We start from the raw sequence: 26,570 nt of genomic DNA, 5'->3' as shown, positions 1-26,570 counted from the left end.
CCCCACTCTGATGGAAATGACAGCTAATGATCACCTGTTCACAACTGCACATGCACTCAAGCCCCTCCTCCTAGCACACTTCAGTCTAAAGCAGGAATATACCAGCCTACGCAAGAGCCCCCCAAAACACAGCCCCCTGGCCCCTCAACCTCCTGGGGGGCCTGCAGACAAGCGTGGGTACTGAGTCCTCTCACCAGAGGCCAGGGTGTGGGCAGCGGCCCCCTTCCCAGCAGCCTGTGAGCAGCGGGGCACGTGCACAAGCTAGGAGCTCAACCAGAAAACACTCTCCATTGCCCATGGAAAGTGAACCGACTTTTTTTTTTTTTTTAAATACTGATTAGCTGAGTTGGAGTCAATGGGAAATAGAAACTGCCGCCTGGGCAGCCCTGCTGGAAACAGCTCACCAACAGGAGGCCAAGAAACCGACACAGCCCAACCTCAACGCAGACTGAAAGGATGGTGTCTAAGAAAAAGGAATAAAGCAGGATTAACTAGGGGTATCATACCTCATTTTTACAGAAAGCCTTCTATTTTACATATACACACACCCATTCACACGTGTAAACCTCGCCTTGTGGACTTTCCTCACAATGTAGTGTCTGCCTTCTCCTCTGTCCTGGGCTCCCAGTGAATAAACGTTCCTGCAATTATTTACATCTCCGTGAAAGACGGCCTTTCACTCTCTGCTGCTCTCCTCATGGTGATCACCTAGCGATTACCTCTGTTTCCAGGAGGAAACAAAAGTACGCGAGTGGCCCAAGTTACAACATGGTTCCGTGAAGGCCCCACATGTGCTGCATCCTGGACAGAGATATAAACTATATTTCTATCATAAATTCTTTTTCAAAAAACGTCTTGCAGGGCTGGGAGCGTGGCCTAGTGGTAGAATGCTTATCTAGCAACCACGAAGCCCTGGGTTCGATTCCTCGGTATCACACACAGAAAAAGCCAGAAGTGTTGCTGTGGCTCAAGTGGTAGAACACTCGTCTTGAGAAAGCCCAAGGACAGTGCTCAGGCCCCCGAGTTCAAAACCCAGGAGTGGAAAAAAAAATATCTTACAGGTTTCAAGTAACTAAATATCTCTAAGTTCAGGTGGCCTGTGGTTTAAGTAAATGCTTTTGAGAAAACCACCAAGGGGGTGGTTTTCTCAAGCAGAAATACTGCTTTGAGCACAGAAAGGAGCAAACAGTTTCAGAGGTAGGGCTCAGACCAATGGCTCAGACCAAGAGGAAGAAGGCCTGGCCTGTGCAGACTGGTGCCCCTAAGCCCAGGAGCATGCAGGCCAGAGGACTTGGACAGGGAAGAAGAGCTAACTCTGCTCCCCAGAACAGTACAGAGCAGCCCAGGGTCTGGAACCTTGGGTCCCAAGTCTCTGCCCTGACTGCCTATGGTAGTCATTCATTGAAGCTGAGAGGTCCCATCTGTCAGCTGGGGACAGAATTGTGTCCCTGGCAGACCCTGGCGGAGAGATGGAGAGGCGTCTCTGCCCCGTGTGCCTGTCAAGGCAAACTCAGCTGGTGCTGACCGCTGAGCAGCTGCTTTCCCTCCCCTCTTCATCCAGGGCCTGTATTTGAGGTTGGGCCTAAATGATATATCCAGAGATACGTACATACTAAGTATTCTTGTAAGGTCGAGCTTTTCCTGCTTACAAAGTAACTGACCCAGAAGAGAGCAAGCCTAAAACTGCGCTGCCCCAGTGATCCTGAGTGCAATGAACGCAAAGTACCAAGCTGGCGTCGGCCCCTTCCCAGACCAGAACGTTGTCAGTGAAGGTCCTGGGGACGATGACGAGAACCCAAGTCATCGTGTGCCTCTCGGGGAAAGAGCACGAGCCACAGACACACAACAGCAGAGCCATGGATGTGGTCCCAGTGCTAGCTAGCATCCACAGTTCACAGTGAAGAAAGAGCAGCTGCTGGCTAGCGGGGCCGGGGCCCAGACCAGCCCCGCCACACAGCCGTGCGGCTGCCCAGCTCAACACATCGGGGGTGTGTATATTCAAATGGTTCAAAGCCCCTACCAGGAGGCAGTGCTTTGTTGTAAAACAAAACTGAGATGAAATAACCGTCATTCTTTCAAATGTCCTCCGAGAGCCTGGCATCGGAGGCACGGTCTGTGATGTACTTCTCTCTGACCTCAAACACTTTGATTCCTTTTTTTTCCCCCCTTCAAGCTCACATAAAAGAGGGAAAGCTCTCAGATTGGTCTACTGTACCAAAAGCCTTGACTGGATCTAAATTCTTTGGCTAGCGTAGAGAATTAGTTGTTATTCGGGGTATCTGCGAAACAACAATGAAGGGTTGGAGAAGCGCGGCCCTTGGGGAGGTGGGGCCATCTTGCTCTTTACTGCTCCCGGGGCACTCCAGGGCATACCTGGATATTGCAAGCTGCATCCGAATGCCCCCTCCTCACATTCACATACACTTGCAACCCTGGGGAGTACAGTTTGTGTGCAAGGCTTGAAACGAATGCCTCCATTTTCCATTCTCCAAATGAAAATCAATGGCAACCGAGAGGTAAAATCAATGTTCGGCACTGTGAGGAAGGCCCACACCCCACGGTAACTCAGGACCAGCCCCTCTGCCCGGAAGAACCTGCCCCACACCTGTGTCCTGAGCACGTCAACAGCAAGACCTTGTCCCCTAAGGGACGTGACTTAAGAATGCCTTACAGACTCTTCTGAAAACCTAAGTGAGGAGAAAACACATTCCTGTAATAAAAGCTCCTTTATGAACACACTGACCAGTGGACCTGAGGTCGTCTGTGGCCATCTGCTTCCACTGCCTCTAGGAGAATTCTTTTACGTATCTTTTTAATCAAGCTGTACAGAGTACCTAAGCATCTAGTGATCACTAGATTCATCTCTTCCTTGGGCAACCAGTGACAAGCTTTCTGTCACCACAGATGAGCTGTCTCCTTAGGACTTTGAGCAGAGTCAGGCACGGTGTGTACCTGCCTGTGATCTCAGCTCCTGGGGAGGGAGAGGCGGAAGGACTGAGGTCTGAGCCAGCCTCAGGCAAAAGTTAACTTGAGACCCTATCTATACACCAAAGAGGACAACGACAAGACAATGTATCTGGCAGAGCATTTCCCTACCAAACCCGAGGCCCCGAGTTCAGTTCCCAGGGCCAAAACATGACACGTAGAAATCCTAGGTTTGTCTTCTTCAGGGGAGGAGCAGCTTTTCCACTCAGTGATGAGCGGAGGCATCCATGCCGTACGGCAGGGACTGCTGAGTGCATGCCATTTACCTGGAATACATTTGGGTTCTCATGGTCTGTTATTCGAGTGAAGCAGATATGAGCACTCACAGATCCACTCTTCAACGCACACATCCTTTTGTCTTATTTTAGATGGTCATCTTTGTCGTACATGCTTTAAAATATAGTCTCTCCTCATGTGACTTGTAATTTCCTCTAGTTTTGTAAAACTTCCATTAGAATAATAGTAACTTCAATTTTAAATCTAATTTCTTGTTCTTTTTACTGTATTTGTACTTTTTGGGTTGTATCAAATCCAAAATTACTGCTCTTATGCTTTCCTCTAAAATTTTTTACTTCAGAAGGCTCTTATTTTTAGGATTATGACCTATCTCAAGTTAATATTTTGTGTGGTATGTTATGCTATCTTTAATGTGCAAAGTATTATAAAAGTAATTTATAAGTATTTATAAATATTAAAACAACCTTTTATATACACCACGAGTACTACTTGTTAATCAAGTCTTGACCTGAAACACTCTTTAAGAACTAGAAACACATTAAAATGTCTTAAGTACTGCTTCTAGACATGGTGACAATTGCCTATTTCCTGTTTCTACTTTTTTTTTTTTTTTTGGGCCAGTCCTGGGCTTGAGCTCAGGGCCTGAGCACTGTCCTTGGACTTTCTCAAGGCTAGAGCTCTACCACTTGAGCCTCAGCACCACTTCCAGCTTTTTTCTATGTATGTGGTACCGAGGAATCGAACCCGGGTCTTCGTGCATGCTAGGCAAGCACTTTAATCACTAGGCCAAACTCCCGGCCCCCTGTTTCTGCTTTTTAATTTGAATATAATATTTTACAGTAAGCAACAACTATCATAGCCCACACAGATGGGATTTTTTTGGTAGTACTGGCATTTGAACTCATTTGGGGGAGGGTCTACCACTGAAACTAAGAATCTTCCAACCATAATCCTGCCACTCTTCGCTTCCTATGTAGCTAGAATTGCAAGTGTGGAGCCACCAGTGGCTGGCAAATTCTTATTACTCTTGTGCCAGTACTGGGTCTTGAACTCACGGCCTCCCTCTCTCGCTCATGAGTTTCACAGACTTTTCTGCCCAGACTGGCTTCAAGTCACACTCCTCAGATTTCAGTGTCCTTGGTTGCCAGGATCAAGCCGCTGGTGCCTGACTTGCAAATCATGTTTTTGAGAGTCACATGGAAGATGGGCTCGTGACTACAGGCTCTGTCACGGGGCTCTCGGCCACAGAAACTGCCCTGGGGACGAGCCCAATGCTGCCATCATCCAGCACTGCTTAACAGTCACCCCATGCCTTCCAGGCTCAGTCAGTTCCTGGCCAGCTCCCAAACGCCGCAGACAGCGGCTCCTCTCCACTCACTCCATCTCTGGGGAAGGACTCTGGCGCACTCGCTGTCTCCCCCGATCTGGGGTAGGCAGTCTGGGGGTGGAGCACTGCTGCCTCCCCATCTGTGTGGCCTGCTGACTGGCTACGGGCTGCAGAGGCCAGCCCGGCTGGTGGGATTGCCCGCAGACACTTTGCAGAAAGAAAGATTACTTCCCTGTCTGATGAACCAACAGAGTTGTCAACAAGGTCTCCCTGATCAGAGGGGACCCCTGAAGTAAAAAGCACAAGGACAGATGCTTCGTCTGGGATGTGTCCAAGGCCCTCTGAAGATGTCTATACTCAGCCAATCCTGTGGGCTGAGCAATGCAGCCTCCAAGGGGACACAGGCTGGGCCCACAGAAACCACTGCAGGCCTCCCCTGAGCCAGGCCGCCACAGGAGGCCGCCTCACCAAAGCTGCCTCTGTGAGTTCTTATGAACCAACGGGCCCCAGTGACAGCAGTGCAGTCACCTCATCCACCTGCCACGCCTCCCCACGGGGCAGCTGAAGGACCTGGGAAAGGTGGCAGAGACCCTTCCGGGGACACCAGGTATCACCCCGAGCGAACAGCAAGGCAGGCTCTGGGAAGGAGCCCGGCATGGGGCCAGAGAAGGTGGAGATCCCGAGAGAAAGGGAGGAGAGACCCAGGCCCGGGCTGCCAGGGCTCAGGAAGGATTAGCACAGCCTGGCCGTCCATACAGCCCGGACGCTAAGCTCAAGTCCCTGCTGTCCGAGCTCCTGGATGTCCTAGCCCAGAAGTCACGACAAGATGGGAATTTCCATGTATCAGCTTGGGTTTACAGGGCAGACACAATGGCTGTCGTCTCTCCTTTTCCCATCGGCCCAGTCAGAGTGGCATCTACCATCTGCTGAGTTCCCGGCTTCCGGCGGTCTCCCCGCTCGCCTTACCTGGGCAGTAGGTGCTTGCGGCTGAGGCAGAGCGCTGTCTGGTAGTCCTGGGTCACACACACTTTGTGAGGGCTGCACTTCACCTTCAGGCAGGGGTCCTTGGACGGGTCCAGAGCTGAAGCAAAAGGGCGGAAAGGGGGAGAGTTAGGGGCATTGGGTAAAATGAATTTATTTTGCTACTGAAGTAAATGAATGGGAAACAAGCCAATTGCGATGGATGAGGACGGGCATGAGAGCGCCGAGCCAGGGCAGTTCTGTATCTACCTCCCTCGGCACTGGAACGCGGACACCTTTGACTCTTCATTTCATTCAAAAAGAAACCTGCTTTTAAAATCTCCGTTAGAATCTGATGTGATCCAAAGAGGAACACAGAGCTCTCTGGTGATTTATCGGGAGTTTCGCTGGATGTCTTCAACGATGCCTTATCTTATCACATTAAAAGTGTTCAACGATGGAGGACAGCTGGATGAGTCTAATGAACACTGTCTTAGGCTTAACCTGCCTGAGATTCTAGAGGGCTGGACAAAGTACAGGGCAGTTGAGTGTCACACACACAGTTACAATGTAACAAGGGAGGGTGGAGCCCCCATATAAATATTTATCGAGCAAGGCAGAATTAGATAAGAGTCACGATGGACATATAAAACGATTATGGAGCCGGAGAGAAAAACAGAGATCAGTTTCTAGGGCACGGATTAGGGAGGCATTAATGTGTGAATTAGATCTTGAAGGATGGATAGAGTTTGACAAGCCAAGGTGGGCAGGAAAAGAGGCTACAGGACTCAGGGAGGCCTCACAATTCACTGTTCATTGTGGGTGGGGATAATGAGGTGAGAAAAGTGGGTCCAAACATGAACCCTAGGAAAGGGTCCCCAGCAATAGCAGTTCACACTGGGCGACACCTTCTAGGACTCAGCTGAGCAGCAGGCAGGCCCGGGGCTCCTCAGCCCTCTGCATGCTGGGGTGAGCAGAGAAGAGACCCCAGGGAGTTCTCCACAAAACAAAAGCAATCGTGCCATCTCCCAGCTCCAGGCCCAAAGCTTATTAGGCAGTAAATCTTTCATAACTGCTCCCCACACAGCCAGGGGAGGTGGGGGTGCCCCACTCTCTCTCCGCTCAAACACTGGGCTACACAACTGGCATGCTAAGCAGGGAGTGCAGAGGTGCTCTGAGAAATGCCATCGTCCATTCTGCCATGGAGCTGTAGTGGCTCCTACCCAGACAAAGTCATAGCTCTCTCCTGCCATGCAGGCCAAGAATCTCAACCCTCTTTGGGGGATGCTGGGAATTTCTCTGGGATTCTGAACGTAAAATACCCATAGGCATTTCTGTTGCCCAGCCTGGCTCCTGCTGTAACAGAGGTAGCAACAGCGACCAGGGTACCTTCTCAGGTCAGTGGTGACCACAAGACCCTGGCTGTGGTCCCAAGAGATCCCCTGGCAGAGCCACTTCCAAAGAGACAAACTCTAATGTCTAGAGAAAGCCAACCACACACACACACAGAGGGGGGGGGGGAGAAGCGCGAGCCCCAAGGGCAGGTGACCATTCCACCTCTTAAGGTAAGGGTGCCTCTGGGAAGCAAGCAGCAGAGAGGCTGTGTCCAAGACCAGGCCTTTCAGACATGTGTAGCCAGAGACACCTGGCCTGACAGAGAACTCTGGTCCTTGGACCAAGGGCGGAGGAGCTGGGAAGTGGGTGCAAACTCAGCTGGCGGCCTTGCTGTGTGGTGCCCCTCAGCGCACCCTGACATGCTTTCCAAGACCCTTCCAAGAATGGACTGGGGTCAGTTTGGTGGCTACCCCTTCCACGCCTCCACCTATCCTTCATGGGATCTCAGGAAGCCCGAGGTGTCCAACACTGGCAGCTCTGCCACCGTGGCCTGCGGAGACACTTCTCCAACAGGTGCTCTTAAGCGGCTCTCCAAAGTGGAGGTTACCAGGCTGAGAGCAGAGGGGCGTCACACCTGCACTACTGCGTGAGAAGGGGGGGCTCATTTTGACATCTTTTTGCATTCCAAGGTCCACCCCGCCAGCCAGCTGGCCCGGAACGATTCAGTCACTCGGTCTGCACGGCAGGCAAGAGCACAGATCTCGAGCCAGGGCTCCGGGCTCTGCTGTGATCAACCTCTCACATTCCTCCACTCTGCAAAGTAAGGAGAAGGAAGTTCTGCAGATAGCCTGTTGAATGCCAAGCGCACTAAATGAGTTCATGTTTGTGGCGAAGAGCTGGTAGATGTGAAGCACCTTGTATGTGTTGGGTGTTACAGGTTTTTACGTTGTTCTCTGAGTGAATAATAAGTGTTTGTAATCGCAGGAACAATAGTCGGCACTCACCAAGGGCTTCTGACACACAGGCAGTGAACTAAGCCCTCTAATTGGATTAGCTCGGGTAATCGTACAGGCAGCCATAGAGAGGCTCCTGCAAATGCAGCCATTTTGCAAATACAGAGCTTCCAGAGAAGCTGAGCCTGGCCTGTGCAAGTCTGCTCTGAGAACCCCAACTCTCATTGTAAATATGCCACCAACATGGGAGCCAGTGGATGGAGCTCAGTCAGTCTCTTATCCCCTCTCTGCATGGTGCCGCAGGGTGGGTGACCAGACCCCCTGCCAGTGCCCACCCCACAGGCTGGATCAGGCAGGATGGGGCTCAACCTCAACTACCACACCATGTGCCTATCCCTAGGCTAGGGAGCAACTCTCTACCCGAGATACCTGACCCACCCAGGTGGGCTCCTGCCATCTGATGATATGGCTTCCTTCTAATATGAGGAACAAATGGTTTCCAACCAACAACGAGAAAAAGCTCCAAAGGAAAATACTAATCCTTCAACATCATCAGCTTCATGCCATCCACATACTTAACAACCTGCATACAGAAATCAAGTCTGCTTAAAAAAATTAATTATGAGGGTCTGAGTACTTCAAACATGCAGGAGAATTACGGAGAGTAAATGAACTTCACAAAACAACCAAACAGCAACAAATCAAGCTGTCATTGCTTGTTTAGCCATCAGAACACGTTTTGTTTTTGAAAAATAGCAGTCCCGGGATTGAAATGGGCTGAGGAGTGTGTCATTTTCAGTTAAATATACAGTTCACATGGACGCTTTTCCTGGCTGCCTCAGGCTCTCAGCGACTCCCTTGAATGGCTCCCGGCACTGGGCAGGGCTACGTGGCTCCTCTTTTCAAAAGCAGTGGTAAGAGATCAAGACGGTAAGTGGCATCTGATTAGTCCTGGCCGGGCAGGCGTACCGCAGTGGGAAGGCCGGGGTCAGGAGCTGAGCGTCAGTGACCGTCTATCTTGCAGCGGGTTTGAAGCCTCCTGGCCATGGCACTAAAGATTTCTTGGAGATGGTTGGTGTTCCAAATTTTAATTTCCCTCTGCACATACTTGAAAACAAGATACAGAAGTCCCCAGAGGATGACAAAGCCCCCGTCCCCACCACCTCTGCAAGGCCACATCTGCAGATCAGGACAAAAGTGACCCTTCAGCGCAGAGGGGCCCTGAGAAGTTAATTTCATTTTGTTTTTCTGCAGAAACCAGTCCAGGGCTAGCTGGCACCGGATGCACATTCCATTTATTCTTTTCAAAATATTTTTGACAAAAACTTTTCTAACGGAACAAAAAGAAGCCAAGAAAGAACTAATTTAAAGAGACATTTGTTGAGCAGCATGGAATTTAAAAAGCCAGTTAATTAATGGTTCAGCGTAGGTTTTTTTTTTTTAAATTAATTTTATTTTTTAAAGCTCACTGCTTGGTTGCAATTAAGGTGGTGATATTTTCATTATCTTAATTGTTTCTGAACTTGTTTTTCCATTCAATGAGTTATTTTTTAATTAGCTACATTGATTTGAAAATCTGGAAGTAAGCCTTTTCATTGTCCTTGAGCACATCCTAGAGGCCAATTGGCAAAAAGGGTCATGGCACCCTACAACCGCAGTGCTGTAGCCCCAGAGGTGCTGTGGCAGAGGGAAGGCCTATTCCATGGGTTGGTCCAGAGGATCCTCAGTCACCAGGGACTCACACAAGCTGTGCTTATTCAGTGAATGTGTACAGGGCACCCTTCTAGGGGTAGGATCTCTCCTGTAGGCCGGCACCTCCGGGGTCGATAAGATGTCCTTCCTGTTCTGCGAGGCTCATAACTGAAGAGGACCTAGCCCAGTCTTCTAGAGGGCCAGGGGAGACTTCCTGCAAACTGATATGGGCAAGGAGGTTTCAACCAGGAGACAGGTCAACATTCAGGTTGGATATGTCTCTCTTCCCAGGGCTCAGAGAGATTTGGCAGCATGGAGCACAGACTGTGTCTGATCAGACTGGTAGCTGGTTGGGGTGGGGTGGCATTGTGACAAGGCTAGAGAGGACATCTGGGCATGGTCACAGGGGCCTTGAAATCACAGTGAGGACCATGAGGAGACAAGGTCTCCAAGCTCCATGGTGACTTCAAACATGGTAGAGCTTGGTGACTTCTAGCACGCATTCCTAGGTCAAAGTTAAAATAAGAGAAGGGAAGGAAGAGGGTAGCAGGTATGCTATGTCCTTGGAAGACCTGAGAAGAACCCCAGAGCCTCCATTGCTCTCCCCCGGGATATGAAGCCACACAAGACCATGGGATACAAGACAGCTCTGAGATCAGCAGGGGAAGACTTGCTGTATTTAAAGCAGCTGTGTAAATTTACAGTCCAATCTGGTGATACCTCGAAGCTTCCTCAGGCAAAGGGTCACTCACTTTGGAAAATGGCTACAATTTAATGATGGCCTGCTGACTCTTCCCATCCTCTACAATTACTCAACGCCTGAATCCATACACCTAAGACTCATCCGAAGAACAGACACGCCCAGCAAGGATGCCTTAGGAGTGATTTTGTGCAAGACTGATGAAGAAATTACTCCCAACCAGGAAAACCTCATCAAGCTGGGATGCTCCAAGTTTATTCCTGCAGGTCTGTCCCCATGGCAACTCACATACCGCATCCTGCCTCCTGTCCTCTCCAGAGGGGTCTGTTTACCAGCTGATGACAGAGCGCTACATAGTGCAAAACTGAAGATCCTAGCCATTGGATTTTGCTGTCAGCTGGGAAAGATGGCAGCCTGGAAAGTCTTCCTCCTTCCTCCTCTAGGTTTTCATGCTCACAGGGCTGGCCAAGTTCTCTGAGGCCAAGGGGGCCTTATCAGTCACGTGACCAGATAGAAAAGGCAGTGGTGAGACACGGGAGGCTGGACCAGAGAATGAGGACTATGAGGAAGGGAAGCAAGAGGTCTGTCTGAACAGAGCTACTCTTCCACGTCTCTCCCCTTTAAACTCAGGGTCTAAGGATTCTTTTCATTCTATAGCAAAGCCCAAAATGGGTTCCATGCTACAATATATATATATATATGTGTGTGTGTGTGTGTGTGTGTGTGTGTGTGTGTGTGTGTGTGTGTGTAGCACTTGGTAGCAGCCTTAGGAACTCAAATGATAACAAGTTTTAAATGCTTATCCTCTCAACTTTCTGGTATATGGAAAAGATTGTTTAATAGAAGAGAAAGAAGGGAAATCCTATGAGCCAGCAAGCCAATGTACTAGCCATACTGTTCCTTCCCCTGGAACTGTAAGTGAAAGTTATAAACAATTTGGTCATCTGCATTAGTCTTCTGGGGCTGCTATCACAAAATACCAAAGACTTGGTGCCGTGGGATTCTCCCCTGGCTCCATCCTAACGAGGACGGCTCCTCTGTGCACACACAGGGAGACAGAAAGTGTTCTCACAAGGACATTCATCCTCCTGGATTAGGGGCCCACCCTTATAACCATGTTCTACCTTAATTACTTCTTATAAGAACCTCATTGTCAAATACAGCCACTCTGGCAGCTGGGACTTTTAACACAGAAATTTTGGGCGAACATGTGCAAGCAGCTTATAACACCTCCTAAAGATAAATGACTTAGCTTACCACCTAAAGGTAAATGATTCAGTTAATTATAGGGCTTTCATTTATGAAATAGCATGCTACTATTTTAGTAAAACAAGTCTGTATACTAATAAAGGTACATATTACTAAAAGATGTATAAAAAATGTTAGCTGAAGAAGCTCAATCTCTGAGGAACACCTTCCTCCTGCCTTCTGCAAAACTTGTCTGCAGCCATGAAGTCCAGGTCAGAGCAAGCTCACCTGTCTGTGAGGTTATGGATTTTTCTCTGAGAGGAGGGAGTTGGGGATGACCCAGTACTGACTGGAACTAATGGCAGCCACTGCTAGGAGTGTGGACTCTGCCCCAGTGTGAAACAAGACATCCCAAGCAACCACTGATCAGCCCCAAATGGCCATTTACATGTCCAGTTCATTAGAAAAGAAAGCATTAAGAGGAGTCTACTAGAGCAGCGGGGGAATGTATCCATAAAAGCAGCAGCCACAAAAGTTTATTAGCCTGGCCAGCCATTCTCCCTTCTTCCAACTATTGTCCCAGACTCCCCTGACCCCAAACTGCTATAAAATGGTAAGGAAGCCAGTCTGGGCAGAACACAGGAGACTAATGCTCGTCTCCAATTAAGCCAGCAGTGGAGCTAGGGCTCAAGTGGTAGAGTGCTAGTCTTGAACAAAGAGTGGGGGAGGTGGGAGAAGGGAGGGTGGAGGGAGAGAGGGAAGAGAAATGCCCCCCATGCAGTGCCAGTAGGGAAAGTAAAAAGAGAAGTGGGGAGGACCCGAAGAGAAAGAAAGGACCTGAAGGGAGGTGAGAAGAAAACAGAAGGTGGGGAGGGCAGGAAAAGAGGGAAGAGAAGGGAAAAGGGGGAGGGAGAGGAGAACCATTTTGCTACATTACACAGCTAACTGAAGAACAATGGAGACAGTAACATCCACCTATGTATAGAATCGTGTGCTACAGCAGATTCTAATTCAACAATAACAAAACTGATAGAGAGATGAGCTTATTCTCAACGTACCCACTGGCAACTGACAGAGATATTATGGGGCCTATCTTATCAGGCAGCCGGCCCAGCATTGAATGTTGGTAAATTTCTCTCCAAAGCTGAAGCTCAGAGCCACCAGGTCACCAGTGACAACAGCTTGTGACTGGAATAAAGGTGGTCCAGTCAGTAATCTTTTACAGGAAGGAAACAATACACCACAGAAACCAAAGCTAGACTACTGGTTGGAACAAGCTGTGCTCCTTTTATGATAAACACAAAGGCAATACTTCTACCAAAACCCCCAGTCCCTGTCCAATGCATTTAACTCTAACTTGAGAAGTAAACCTTTTTGCCTGATCTCTAGTACGGATCTTTCTGTAAGGGGTTTCCAATCCACATCACAGATGGGGAGTCATGAGAGGCCTGGCGGCAACACGGAGCCAAAACAACAGGATCGAAAAAAGGTCTCACACGTAAGGACAGGCAGAAGACATCATCCAGAGAAATCTTAACCTCCTCCTCCATTAGAAAGGCCAGAATTTATCGAAATGTTTTAATAGTAAAAAGTACTTGGGTTCTATTTCATTGTAACTAACATAAATTATTCATAAGACATTTATGAACAAAGAAGAGAAAATTACTCAAAATACAAAGGAACCAATTCTATAACCTAGGAGAATTGGAGGACATTAAAAAGCACAATAAAAATCAAATATTTCCAGGGAAAAAAACCTATACTTTAAAGATCACTGTGGCTCATAAAGTCTATCTTTTGTACCTATGCTTCATTTTAATGCAATTAAAAATGCCTGTAAGACATAGAACTTTCCCCAGAACAAAGGCATTCAGAAGTAATTCTTTTTGCGCTAATCTATCATTATTCAGCAGCCATGGTTGCTGACCATGTAACGATGAGATTCAGAAGATCCAAAAAATTCCCAAATCATTTTTACTATACACAGAATTAAGGGCTGAATAATGGGTACCAAAGGCATGTGGGGGAGGGGAGGGAGAGAGGAAAGGGGAGAGAGGGGAGGGGCAGGGGAGGCAGAGGGAAGGGAGGGGGAGGGAGCAGGGGAAGGAGGGAAGGAAGGGGAGGGGCAGAGGGAAGGGAAGGGTGGGAAGGGCAGAGGGAGAGGGAGAAGGTGGGGATGGGGAAGAGAGATGAGCCATCCCTGGCCTCTGTGAGAACTTTATGGTCCTTTACTCTCTGATCCAGTAGATCTGATCAACAGATCTTCTGAGGATCTGCCCAGAGTAGCAAGTCCCCAGTTAATAGTAAAGATGTGGATGTCCACCCAGGGCCAGGGACGCGGGGTCTTTCTGAGACCCTAGATCCCTGGCCACGAATCGCCTGTGTCCTTTCCAGTCTCAAAACTATTATCTCTGCAAGAAGGAACAGTGAAACTTCCTCACTGAGCACCGAGTTCAGGGGCCATTTTGTCCAGAACACGTCTGGATTGATCGATGCCCCCTTCCCCAAAGCCATAGTATAAATCAAGCCGTCAATGAATCCAACTGCAGCCAGGTCGTCAGGTCTGCCACGTGTGTGCCCAAAGACTACAAAGCCTGACAGCCGTTCTCCCCTACATTCCGCACACTCGGTCTGCACAGCGAAGCCCTGTATAAGGACATACGCCATGACACTCCATTTTCTTTTGTTTTTGAGAGGCTTGAAAAATCTGCATTGGAGAGTCCTGGGGTTTTGAGCATTACGGTAGCCTAAGAGCTCACTTTAAAGCACTGCTGGTGAAAAGCAAGGAAGGAAAGAGCCGGGGAAAAGGGACCTGGTAGACGTTTTCAGGGCAGGCAGGCTAGAGCTGGAGACTGGGGTGATTAGCTGGCGTGATGTGTTGACAAGGAGGCTGACAGGAGTGGCCAGGGCAGGAATGGCGGACAGGACTTTCAACCAGGCACCACCTCCCCGATGTGCCATACACGAGGCTGTCAGCTCCACAGTGGGGATCCTGTGAACCTCGTGCTGATCCACCAACCACCTCCCCAACATGCTAGCCAGCAGCTGGAGACGAACCCGCAGGTCCATCCCGCTGACACAGCCCACCGCTGCCCCTCCCACTTCCCTGCTTTCCCGTGGTGCAATCTGATCTTGCTTCTCAGACCCTCTGGTGGGCCAAAGAGAATGCAAATGCACTGTGAAATCTCCAGATGACATCTATTTTACTACATCGCAGGCAATTTAAACCTGTTTATATTACAGCAATCACGGATCTACCAGGGGACAGAATGCAAACCATAGAAGCTGGTATAGAAGAGACTTCAAGAACATACCTGCTAGTGGTGTAGAAAACTCCCCTGGGCTTCAGAGTAGTTGTTTACTCTTACTTGCCTTTAGGGACTCTTGGGGAGAAAAGTTTGAAAAGTTTTGAAAAGTGTTTACTAAGCTTAAAGGGTCCTAGAAGGAAGCAGAGAGCTCTCCAGGGCACTGAAATCCAAGATGGAAAATCAATGCTAGTAACAGTACATACAAAGAACCTTCAGAAGCAAAATGGGCATTCTGGTGGGACCGGAAAGCAGATCCCAGTAAAGCTGATGAACGTAAAATGTATTCCGTGTCTCTAAAACAAACCTCCACTCCATCTCTTCCCAGAGATCTCAGCCTCACGGGTTATAAAGAACAAGGGGGCTGCTGAGAGTGCAGGCACTGCGTGATCCAAAGCCATTCCGAAAACCTGCCCGTGCCAAACATTGGGAAAGGTGTATAAACGAGCTACAAAGCATTTGTGACTCCCTCGGCATCAAATTTAATATCATAATTAAAGCTGTTAGTGCTTTTGTCCCTTCTCACGCTTAATTGTTTTTGTGGGAAACACTTGGCTGTGGATTTATAAATGAGTAATCAGAGACTATTCATTTCCAAGTCCTTTCTTTCCCCAATTAGGGCAGATTCATTTCTGCTTCTTTGAGATGGATCCCAAGATCATTAAATTTCATTCCTTAACTGAGAACACTGAAGTAATCATGATAAAGTTAGTGCTGTGCAGAGCTGGGGATTTCTTGGGACACTTTTCAGTCTATTTAGAAATCATCTCAAACTGGAAAAGGAAGAGTTGCATCTCCCACTATCAGCTTTGGTAAGTACTGTGTCATTGAAGTCGTAAGTATTCTGGTTTCTCTGTTCTGTTATTATGCATAATGAAATATTTTAGCACAGGACACATCTGAGTAAACTGAATAATACATTGTCCCAAGCTTGCCCAGAGCCAGCCAGGTCTCTTCCCTGGTTATTATTCTGTCAATGTACCACGCAACAATCTAAGACATGGGCTACAATCTAATATAAAGCATCTATCAGGTCTCAACCAGTAATTACAGGCCAAGTCCTTAGGGGGTTTCCGAACTCAGGCAAGGAACAATCCCAGAAGAAAGATCTTCCCTTTCTGTTCGGTAGCCACACAAAGCAGGACAGACGGAGAGGATGGAGAATCACGGATGTGCTGGTGTTTGTTAAGATTACAGATTCCAAATTTTATTTTAAAAAAGCTTCACAACTCTCTTCTGTGGTCTGGCCCTCCAGAATTCCGTGCCCACACTCTCTTCTCATCCAGCATCTACCAGGCCCTTGTTCCACTGGACACCGCAAGGCACACACCATGCAGTGTGTCCCCACACCTCCAGCCCAGCTCCACTCTCCACAATACAAGTGCCATTCTGATCTTGCAGCTGCAGGGGGAGGCCAGGATTATTTCCATGGGACAGACAAGGAAAGGAAAACTACCCAAAGATCATGCGACTAAGAAGTCACCACGAATGTGAGTCCCGAGGCAGACTCAATCCTGTAAAAGCTCCCTCCCAAGCCCTGCAGCCCCAGACAGAGCCTGCAGGGCCGCCAGGCTCAGGGCCGCGGGCTTCTCCCTGGCTCCAGCCTGCTCCTTCTGGATCACACCTGCCCGCCTTGTCTAAGCCCCGAGCCTTCTGAGCTGTATCTCTAAAAGATGAGCTCAGTGAAGAGGCAGGATTAAACTCTCTCCACAAGGGAATATTTGGCTGCACTGAGAAACTGTACATTTCCAGGCCACCAGTTTCAGAGATGCCAGTAGCCCTGGGGCATCTTCAGACCACCAAGTTCATCATGAAAGGAGAGAAGCCGTGGAGTCATCCACTCAATGCATTTGTGAAACTCTCTGCACGTGCCAAGTCTCGTTCAAAGCACTGAGCCTTCAGAGGTGGCTAAAGCAGCGTACTTTGTGGTAGAGAAACGGAAGGGAGAAGAGAAGGGAAAGGTGGAATAAACAAGTGAAAGAGGAGGAGGCACATTAGATGCTGGTATGGATTCATCTCCAGGAGGACTGGCTCTCAGGCCTTACCGCCATGTGACTCCTCTGTCTGCCAATACACCAAGGTGCCCCAGCCACAGGGGGCGTGCCCCAGGGTCACCACCAGGATTCAAGGCCCAGGACTCTGATTCAAGCAAAGGGTGAAGGCGTGGAAGAACAGAGAACTCAGATCTCAGGCTTCCCGCGCAGTCTTCACTCGTACAAGCAAAACACTCGAGTGTGGAAGAATGTTAACGCTTGCCGTACCAGGAAGGCCATTAGGAGACACGAGGAGACACGGTGGCACGTGCACAACAATGATCATGAGAGCTCCTCAGTCAGTGCGCATTCACCTCCTTCCCAACGGAGTCCTCTGGTGCATCCCTTATGGTTATCACAGTCCAAACTGGATCCCCTAACTTCCCAGGCTACCCTTCAACTAAAGCACACCCCTGAAATCACCTTGCTTCTAATCTTGGCCCACTGGGAGACCTGTGAGCTGCCCTCCTCAGCCATTCCCTCTGGGGAGGTGAGTTCCTTACCAAGGAGCTACTCTATCAGTAACCACATCACCTACGGCACCTCCCTTACCTCCCAGGCAGCCAATAGCAGAAAGGGAAACGGATGGTTTTATGTCCTCTACTCAGTAAAGGTAAGCTCAAAGATAAGGCATTCCACACACGAACATAAAGAAGAGGGCAAAAAAGAGAAGAAAAATGACAAAACAGTGGAGACTCTCTTCTCCCTTTTGCAAATGCTTAACAGACAGTCCTGGCATGGGATCCTGCTGGCTGGGACTAAACCAGCCATCAGGCCTTTTGTGATCCTGAAAAAGCTAATGAGAGTATGTATTGCTGTTTAATCCAAACAGTATCCATTACATGCCCAATCGTTTTTTAAACGAGCAACAAATCTCCCCGGCGTGTTCTTTCTCCCAACAAACAAAGGCTCCATTCAGGCTTTTTGAGGGCCTGGCTAATCAACAAGGGCAAGAGGCCCTGGATGGTCACTCAAGAGTCCCTTTCACAGTGACAGACCCCGAGTCTCCAGTTCTAGTCTAACGAGTCAAGTCCAAAATCAGAATTGTGAGCTCAGATGAAACACACCACTGATTTTTGACCAATTTTTACATTTCAAGTTGAAGACTTTCCAGAATAAGTTCGCTAATTCAGACAGTGACATTAATGGATGTGACGTTGTCTGGCATGTGAAATTCCTAGCACTACAACTGAGAGGCCTTGGGAGACCATTCATAGCTCCTCAGATTTGGAGGGAATCAGAGATGGCTTTGCCCCGAGGAGGAGTCAGTGGGTGGCAGAACGTCCACCAAGGATTGCCACAGAAGTGCAATGTCAGGCCGGGCATGGTCTCCTGGTTGCCGTGGTGAAGACTTTCAGGGTCACAGGTCCACTGCTCCTGTACTACTCCAGAGCGTGTGCAATCACCTCCTGGGGTACAGATGCCATGGGGACAGAGCTTCACGGAAGCCTCCTCCTTATCCAGCTCTCAAAGAGAAATCAAGAGGATCGGGTTTATCCAACAGAAGTAAGTTTACTTGCTTACTGGTTAACCACACTGAGCATTTATGAGATGCCAGGCACCATGCCAGATGCTAAAAGAGGGATGCTTCCTGAGTTTATGTCACTTACAGGTCCATGACAATTACCGGTACATGGTACACGTGACCTCATGGGTTCCTAAAACAATCCCCTAGGACAGATATCCTCATCCTGAATTCACAGCCAAGACAAACTTCCTTCTAGATGAGACAGAATTTACCCCAGTCCCCAGAACTCAATCCCCCAGTACCAGTAGAGGTCCCACCACTGTACTCTACCGATCCTTGAACAGTGCTTTTCAAGTAAGTTGTAGTAAGAAGCATGTAGGAGTACACACAAGTCCTGTACACATTTCTCAGCGATTTTTAACTGAGCGGTCTGGCTACCCCTGGATTTGCCCTTTGTGATGGTTAATCTTGACTGTGGACTTGACTGGACAGAGATATCTGGAAGATTAGTAAAGCACTCTTCTGGGTGTGTTGGTGAGGATACTACCCAAGAAGATTAGATCGAGAACGCTCAGACCTAATGAATGTTTAACCCGTTGATTCACTATCCATTTCACAATCTGAAGAAACTCCAGGGGAGGGAGTGGCAGGTGAGGACAGCCTGGAGGAAGCAGGTCACCTGGAATGTGACCTGGAGGACTCTGCCTGGCTCAGGCTCCTTCCTGTCTGCCATGATGCTCTGTCGCACCCTTCCTCCCACAGTGGAAACAGACTAAACGGATCTTTCCTCTCCTTTAAGGTGTTTGTGTCAGGCATACTACCATCGTGACCTAGCATGGGTTTGCCCCCTCACCACGACTTAATGCTCATTTCTCTCCATATTTTCCTTCCTCAGTTCCCTCCCTCCTTTCCCACCTTCCTTAACTGGAACGCACATTGTTTCCTTGGTCCCAAAGACGGTGGGGTTTGTAGACCTCGAGTTCCACGAGAACATGTCTCCTTCACAAAACAAAGAAGCACGCTGCTCGCTTTTTCCACGCCACCTTCCCTTCCCAGAGCCCCAGGACAACGGGATGGACTGCTCCAGGAGGACGCACTCTCTGTAGTTTAACAACAGCGCCCAAGCAAACAGCAGCACAACTTCTGTTTTAGCTTTAGCAGGCTGTCTAATTGTCCTCCTTTGAATTTTGCTAAACTTTGAGTGATTCATTGAAGAATCTTCTGCCTTGGAGAGTTTTTCTCCTCCCACCAGGAGTTTAACTTGTAGTTTTAACTGTGCCACCTTACTGCTGTCAGATTCCAGAGGTGAGGAAACAGCTAAGGAACCTCTCCTGGCACATTACAAGTATCCGCAGTGGCAAAGAAGGGTGCCTTTCTGTGGATAATCTGGTCCCCGTCTCAGTCCCTGGTTGTCAGAGGGGGAGACACTGAAATCTGCTCACAGCTATGGTTTTAGCTCAGTAACTAGCCAGGAGGCTTTTCCAGTGACTCAAGTTTTAGAAAGGCAGTTGCCTTTTGTTCTTTTCTTTCTTGCTCTTCCTCCTCCCTCGCCCTCCATGTCTCTTGTGAGAGCACTGAAGAGTGTCTGTACAGACCCTGGGAGATAAAGAACACGTGGGGCAGACAGCAAGGAAGACAACGCTAGACATTGACACCAGCACTGAAGAGGGGGCCTAGCCACTACCACTCCAGACTCCTGCCTCGGCACACACGGCTGCAAGCCCCCACTCCTGGAATTTTCTATAACCACTCCCGCCCCCCCACCACAACACACACCTAACAGGACTGTGCTTGTGAGACGGCAGCTCATCCGCTCCTCAATCTGCTTGCCGAAACAAGACACCTTTACTTCCTTTGCTTCGTAATCCTGATCTCACTGTGTGTGAATTGTCATTGAATTTAAGGACCAGATTTCCAGGAACAGGCAACCAACGAACCTCAAATAATATAAACAAGCAGAAATACCTTTGGGTGAGAGTCCTTGGGGTTAACCAGACATCTTTGGACCTGGTCAGAAACCTGCTCACACTATTGTACCTGGAGTCCTCCAACCTCACCGCCTGCCCCCCCACCCAGCCCCTGGCTTCCCTGGTGGAGTGTCATCTCTCTCCAGTGTGTCCATGGTGGGGACATGCTCTCAATGTCCCCTAACAAGGCGGGGTACTGCTGACTCTTTCTCTCCCTGTGATACCTGGCCTTTTAGCCTCCCTCCAGAGAAGCAGCGTGCAAGCAAATTCCCACTTCCAAGCCAGTGTTTCCCAACCTCCCACTGCCTCTGTGAGCTTGGGACTCACACTCTGTATCTCCCCCACCCCCCGTTACTTGAGTCACAGTTTGTCTGTAGCACACAAAGAACTCCACAGGACAATAACACAACTTCATTCTCCCCATGGAACTTGAGAGGTGTCTTCGGTTAGAAGCCAGAGTGTTTGGGCCTGGATCACACATGGCAGTTGAAAGATGGCCACACGTGGGCAGGTTTCTGTGATGAAATGTAACTGCTGTGACGCCTTCCCCAACATGACTGTCTGCACATGTTGCTGGAAGGCGGGAGATGAGCTCCATGAGACACAGCTTCACAAATGTAACCCTTGAAGGTGCCACGGACAGGAAGGAGTCCTAGGGGCACTGTGATGAGAAACGGACCGCTGACAGAGGCTGGGGTGTGAGAAGACCCCGAGCAAATCTCAGCCATTTCAAGATGTACGTGCTTTTCAGGCGAGATGGCCAGATCTCCTCGGAGACAGAGAACTCCCATCTTCTCCCGCAGCTCTTCCCGTGGGAGCCAGACAGGCACTGAGGCCCCCCGTCCCCCAGAAGGCATACCTCCAATGACAGAGAGGCCTCCCGCTAGGCCCCAGCTCTTAACAGCCCCACACCACCTCTACCAGCCAAACTGAGGACACGAACTCTCGAGGGACAAAAACCACACCCAGAACACACTGCCACTGGGTGCCTTCTTCTATTTCTCTTCTTCGCTGGACAGGTAATGTTCCTAGAGAATGCACTGGAAATCCCCAAGCACTGTCAAGGGTACCTCCTTCAGGAAGGGGTGACAAGGCAAGGAAACAGTGTCTTCTCTGAAGCTGGACATGCCAAGCCATGGACGAAGACCTCAGAGTGGACCCGGGACACCACACACTTGCTGTCTCTCCAGTATCCAGGCACAGCTGCTGACCCTCCTGCTCTGCCTGCGGTTAAGGCCTGGCATGCTCAAGCATCTACCGTTCCCTGCAAGCTGTTCAACTTTCCAGGTAAGGCTTACCACATTTCCTGCCAAGGTAAAGCTCAGACATGTATTTATTTGGGCTCCAAAGGCAATTATTATTTATGCTATAAAATCACTAGTGCTTTCATCTACAATTTTAGTTATGCTTTTATTTTTTGATTTATGATTTTGCTGGTTCTTGTCTGGTGTTGGCCATCAAACTGTAGGCTGATTTCTTATAAACATATTTTACTTCTCTCAGAGAATCCAGCCAACCATTCTGCTTTTGTTGACAAAATATGATCAACAAGTTTGTAATAAATGCCTTATTTATAATAGCCCGGTACCTATAAAAATGTGACTGTTTCCACACTGTTTTTGTATTAAAAGCATCTCCAGGGTTTTCCTGCATCTAAGATGTAAGACAAAAAAAATAAAAAAAAACACCTATCGCTTTCATCAAATATTCAGTGCTACAGCTACCCCATTTCTATGATACAAGAATAAGATCCAATAGCTGTCATATTCTGGGAAAGATCTAAGACTTGTCATGCTCCATTCTCATTCTTGGTAATATATTAGACATGGAATTATCTCAGTGTGAATTCAGGTCCCCAGCAAAGTACTGGACTAGTTTTACATTTCTTACTTTCAAGCTGGTAAGAAAGTTTTTTTTTTTTTATTTCTCCTCATCCTTTGGGGAAAAGAAGCCTCTGATCAATAGACTATTTCCATTCACTGCAGTGTCCTGAGAAGGCCCTCCCTCCCGTCACAGGCTATGGAAGAAAGAGTGTTCCTGCTAGCGATGTGGTCGCTCCCCTGTCCCTCAGGAGACATCTGACGGTGTCTGGAGATACTACTCTGCTTTACACTGGGCGGGTGGGGGTCGGGAGGATGGAATAGTCACGAACAGGGTGAAGAAGCCAGGTGGGTATAAACATCCCAGGATGTGCATGGCAACTTACCACAACAAGAACTGTTTTACCAAAATGTCAACAGGGCCAACGTTGAGGAGCCCTGAGCTCCACATACAGGGTGCTTCGGGAAGAGCGAAGGGGGAAAAGTAGAGCTGTGTGGAGCTGGCTGGGACAGCCAGGACAGGAGACACGGGAAGGAGGACGACACGGGGTCCCACGCCCGCATCGGAAGGGTCTTACAGGAATTACACCAACCGATTTCTTCATGATGCTGCTAAGGAACTGAGGAAAAGACAGGGAGACGATCCAAGGGGAAGCTGATCTGCGCAAGTTTGAAAGCGAGCTCACTACTGAACCGCAACAAAATCGTGGACCCACACTCCCATGCAGTGTTCCACCTGTTTATTCCATTGTGCACACAGACGCTACTGAGAGGAAAAAAGGAAACCTGACTCCAAGCCCGTCACTGGTCTCTGAAGTCCTCAAGAGAGCTGAGAACTGAGAAGAGGCCTTTCTGGACTCAAAGGACACCAACCACCCAATCTCAAGGCTGGAAGCCAGTGACGGCATTTAGCAACACCTACAGAAGCCACATAGCGGTCTAGGCATCAGAAAAATAGGGATGATGGGGAGAGACAGAGCTCTTCCCAGACAGACGCTTTCTAGTGACACAGGCAGGGTGGCTGAGAGCACAGCCACTGAAGAAAGGCAACGAAGGTTAATACAATTCTACAGCAAGTCCAGCACCCTTAGAATTTCCTTCAGGGAACAAAAATTCTACAGAGGGTAGGATCCCTAAGCACCTTTAAAAAGGGGCTTTAGGCCAATGCGACATTTTGCTTCAAGCTCAAAGAACCCGACAGGTCACAGTCAGGCACTAGCGGCTCATGCCTGCAATCCTGACTATGAGGGAGTCTGAGATCCAGAGAATCAAGATGCATGGCCAATCCAAGGAAGAAAGAAAACTTTCCTACATCCCATCACTAAAACAACCAGTCAAGAAGCAGGGCTGGCTTTGTTGCTCAAGTGGTAGAGCACCAGCCAAGCAAGGGTAAGGCCCTGCATTCAAATCCCAGTACTAGCGAAGAAAAATAAAATGGTAGCAGTAAGAACACTTCGCAACAGTTCCTGGGCGCAGAGAGCCGTGCAGGATGCTGCACTAGTACCTGGCATGTACTAGCTCATTAAATTCTTTTAATAATCCTGTGTGGATTGCCATCATCCCAATTTATAAATACAGAAGCCCAGGTTCAATCAGTGCTATGAAGTAGCTAACCCGAGGTTATCCGGGTAGAAAGACACATCTCCATGCCAGGCAATGAGGCAGCAAGCCTTGCCAAGGTTTGAGAGCTGAGATCAACCCATCAGCATGGCGGCGGCCGCTCCAGGCCGCCTCAAGGTTCCAAGCCTCCTTGTTTCGCTAGCATGCCCCAATTTGCATGTCGTTGCTTTATGGACAAGGCCTCACACTAGACAACTGTCTTCATTAAAATACAGTACTGTTCTCTCCGCTTTGATGCCATCTCAGGAAACCTCAGCTGTTTGTACATCGCATAGTTCACGTTCCCACATTCCACACGGAACATGGAAAGACTCACAAGTGAGGACCACCTTGCTTGAAAGGGAAATGTTCACACATTGTTGAACTGTGAGAGCAGGGCGGTTATAAGTATTCATTTGTACTTTAGAACACCATCAGGCAAGACAGATTGCTTGCTGCCCCATAAATTCTTGCCACCAGATTAAATTTTGTTAATGGGATCAAGAACATTCAGAGTATCATTTTTTTCTATTCGATTTAAGGCACTGCTTCTCTACTAGATTACTTTTTTGTTAATTCACATGAAGAACCTCGTCGAATGGTTCCCTGACAAGGCACACAGAAAACGCCACAAATGGTAACAGAGTCAGGGTGACTGGGGTCTAAGATTACAAAATTCACGCTCTGCCAGCCCAGAGCATCTCACCCAGATCAATATGAGCATGGCTCATTCGGCCACCATTTACAGAACGGTCACTGTGTGTTAGAAAACACCCGGCTTATTATGTACAGCTTAGATCAGTTCCGCCTCATCAGAAGAATGAGAAATAGGACTGCCATACTCCCACTTCTCCAGCCAGGAAAGGAAAAAGGCTCTAAGAGGTTTCGTCACTGCCCTGGGACACATAACCAGGAGAGGCCAGATCTGGATTTGAGTCTCAGATTTGACTGCCAGATCCAAGCATTGCATTTGTTGTCTCTTTTCATTGGCACTCTCATTACAGAAATCTGTGGAGAGAGGCATCCACGAAGGAAACACAGGCCTGACCTTGAGGGTCATGTAATTGTTCACAGAGGTGTGGCCAGATGTAAGCGACAGTTACCATCTTACCATGGGGAAGGGGGCAAATTAGCCCAGGTCTGGGTCTTCTATGTTGGACAGGCTTCTCTGTCTTTGTCATCAGAGGCCTTGCCCTGGGTTAAATAAAACTAGGTGCTTTCAGATGGGTGGGCTCCCTTCCTATAAATTTGTGATGCTAAGCATTAAGTAAGCAATCCTTATTTGGATTCATCTCTTCAAATCTCAAACTTAATGTGATGGATCTTTGGGGGTAATTAGAGCTAAATGATATAATAAGAGAGAGGTCCTTGAATCAGATGAATGTCCTTATAGAAACATCAGAAAACCTGTTACCTCCTGTCCTTGTCTCTGTGTCTGTCTGCCTGTCTCTCTTTATTCTTCTTCCCCACTTTTCCTCTCTCTGTACCAAGGAAAAGCCATACACTTGCATAGTAAACAGTTGTCTTCAAGCCAGAGAGGGACCCACCATGCTGGCTCTTTGTCTCAGACTCAGTCTTGTGTTTACCATTCCCAGACACTGGCGTTTTGTACAGCAGCTCAAGGGGACTAAGACAGATGCAACTACTTGGACCAATTTCAAGATAAAGAAACTAGAATTCAAAGAAGGAGAGGTGACTTGGGTCAGGAGCTACAGTCCAGGGCCTCTTGAAGGGGACCGTGAAGTCTCATCACCAATCACTGGGCTCTAAGCCTGCCATGTGCACAAGGAACCAAGCAGAGAGGGGAGTGCACAGCTAAGGTGTCCTCTGAGGGAAGCAGTGCAGAGCCAACAACAGAGCTTCCACGGTCCTAGGAGACGGCCGGCGCTATCAGTGCATCTTAGGCTGCCTGGCCCAGGCCAGCCCAGCCCAGGGCTGAAGCGGGGAAGGCACAGAGCCGTGGCTTTTCTGTGGCTTCTGTCTCCCCTTGCTGGTGAAGTCATACAAGGCCCCTGCCCCTGTGGCCCACTGGGGCTGTCACCAGTATTCGCTGAACGAGGAAGCATCTGTTAGATGCCACCACATGAAGGGGAGGGAGGAGTGGGTCACCCTATCACAGCAAAGACCCAAGATCCAGCTCATCTTATGGTTTCCGTAAACACTGGCTGAATCCACTCATCAACTTTTACACCACCAAAAGCCATCCAGACAACCCCATGGTTCACTTGGACTTATGCAGTTGTGTGGGAGGCGGGGGGGGGGGGGAGCATGCAAATAGAAAAACAAGTGGGGAAAAAAAAGAAATGGGAAGAATGCCCCAGGTGGACACACAATAGGCCTTCAATTAATGTGCTCTCACCTTTGACCTCAGCATTCCTGCAGAAAAAAGCTTGCACCGAGTCTGCGCTGCCATGCCACCTGAGCGGCAGAGAACGGCACTCTCTTGTTGTTTTTCTAATAAACATATGTTGTCTGTGTACCTCCAATTACATAGGTGACTGAGACTTAAAATTCCATCAAGAGCCATCTCGGCAGCTGCTTGTTTTCTGCCTGCCGGACAATATTCAATCACCACGGACAATTTGCCTCGCTGGTCAGCCAGTGACCTGCGCCCTGGCCCTCCACTCGCTGAGGTTTTCACACATCCTGTCCATGAAGTAGCTTCCTCAAGGAATCCAAACCTTATTTAAATCCCTCCCAGACCACAATACAGCCTTGGTCTTACAAAACGTGTAACATTTCTGAATCTTCCAGACAGACATGAAAAAACAGTAATAAGGATACTCCACCAATTTTGACAAAGATGGTCTGAACAGTCCTCAAGCTCAACTCACAGCAAGTGTCGGCCTGATCTTGCACGCCGATTTATATGAAAATGCTTGTACTTAGCTGCTGAGACTTCTGTTCATTTTGATGGCTCAGTGGTGGCAGGATAAGAAGGATTTGGAACACAAGAATCACCTGGGTCCATACCTCTAGTAGTAGCTGGACCGAGATGTGG

General features: G+C 48.7%; 1 protein-coding gene across 3 annotated transcripts in view; it reads right to left on the bottom strand.

Moving 5' to 3' along the window:
* Nucleotides 1–26,570, bottom strand: part of Spock1 (SPARC (osteonectin), cwcv and kazal like domains proteoglycan 1) — a 334,854-nt gene that overhangs the window by 69,404 nt on the left and 238,880 nt on the right. For all 3 annotated transcript variants that reach the window (XM_090325481.1, XM_090325482.1, XM_090325483.1), the window contains one exon: nucleotides 5,516–5,630. In XM_090325481.1, the coding sequence (XP_090181607.1) occupies nucleotides 5,516–5,630 (115 nt within the window). The remainder of the gene's footprint in view (nucleotides 1–5,515; nucleotides 5,631–26,570) is intronic.

Source organism: Megascapheus bottae, chromosome 38 (genome assembly GCF_031878675.1).
Source record: "Megascapheus bottae isolate mThoBot1 chromosome 38, mThoBot2.hap1, whole genome shotgun sequence".
Classification (NCBI taxonomy): domain Eukaryota; kingdom Metazoa; phylum Chordata; class Mammalia; order Rodentia; family Geomyidae; genus Megascapheus; species Megascapheus bottae.
Note: the sequence above shows the minus strand (reverse complement) of the source record. Positions and strands in the feature narration are given on the sequence as shown.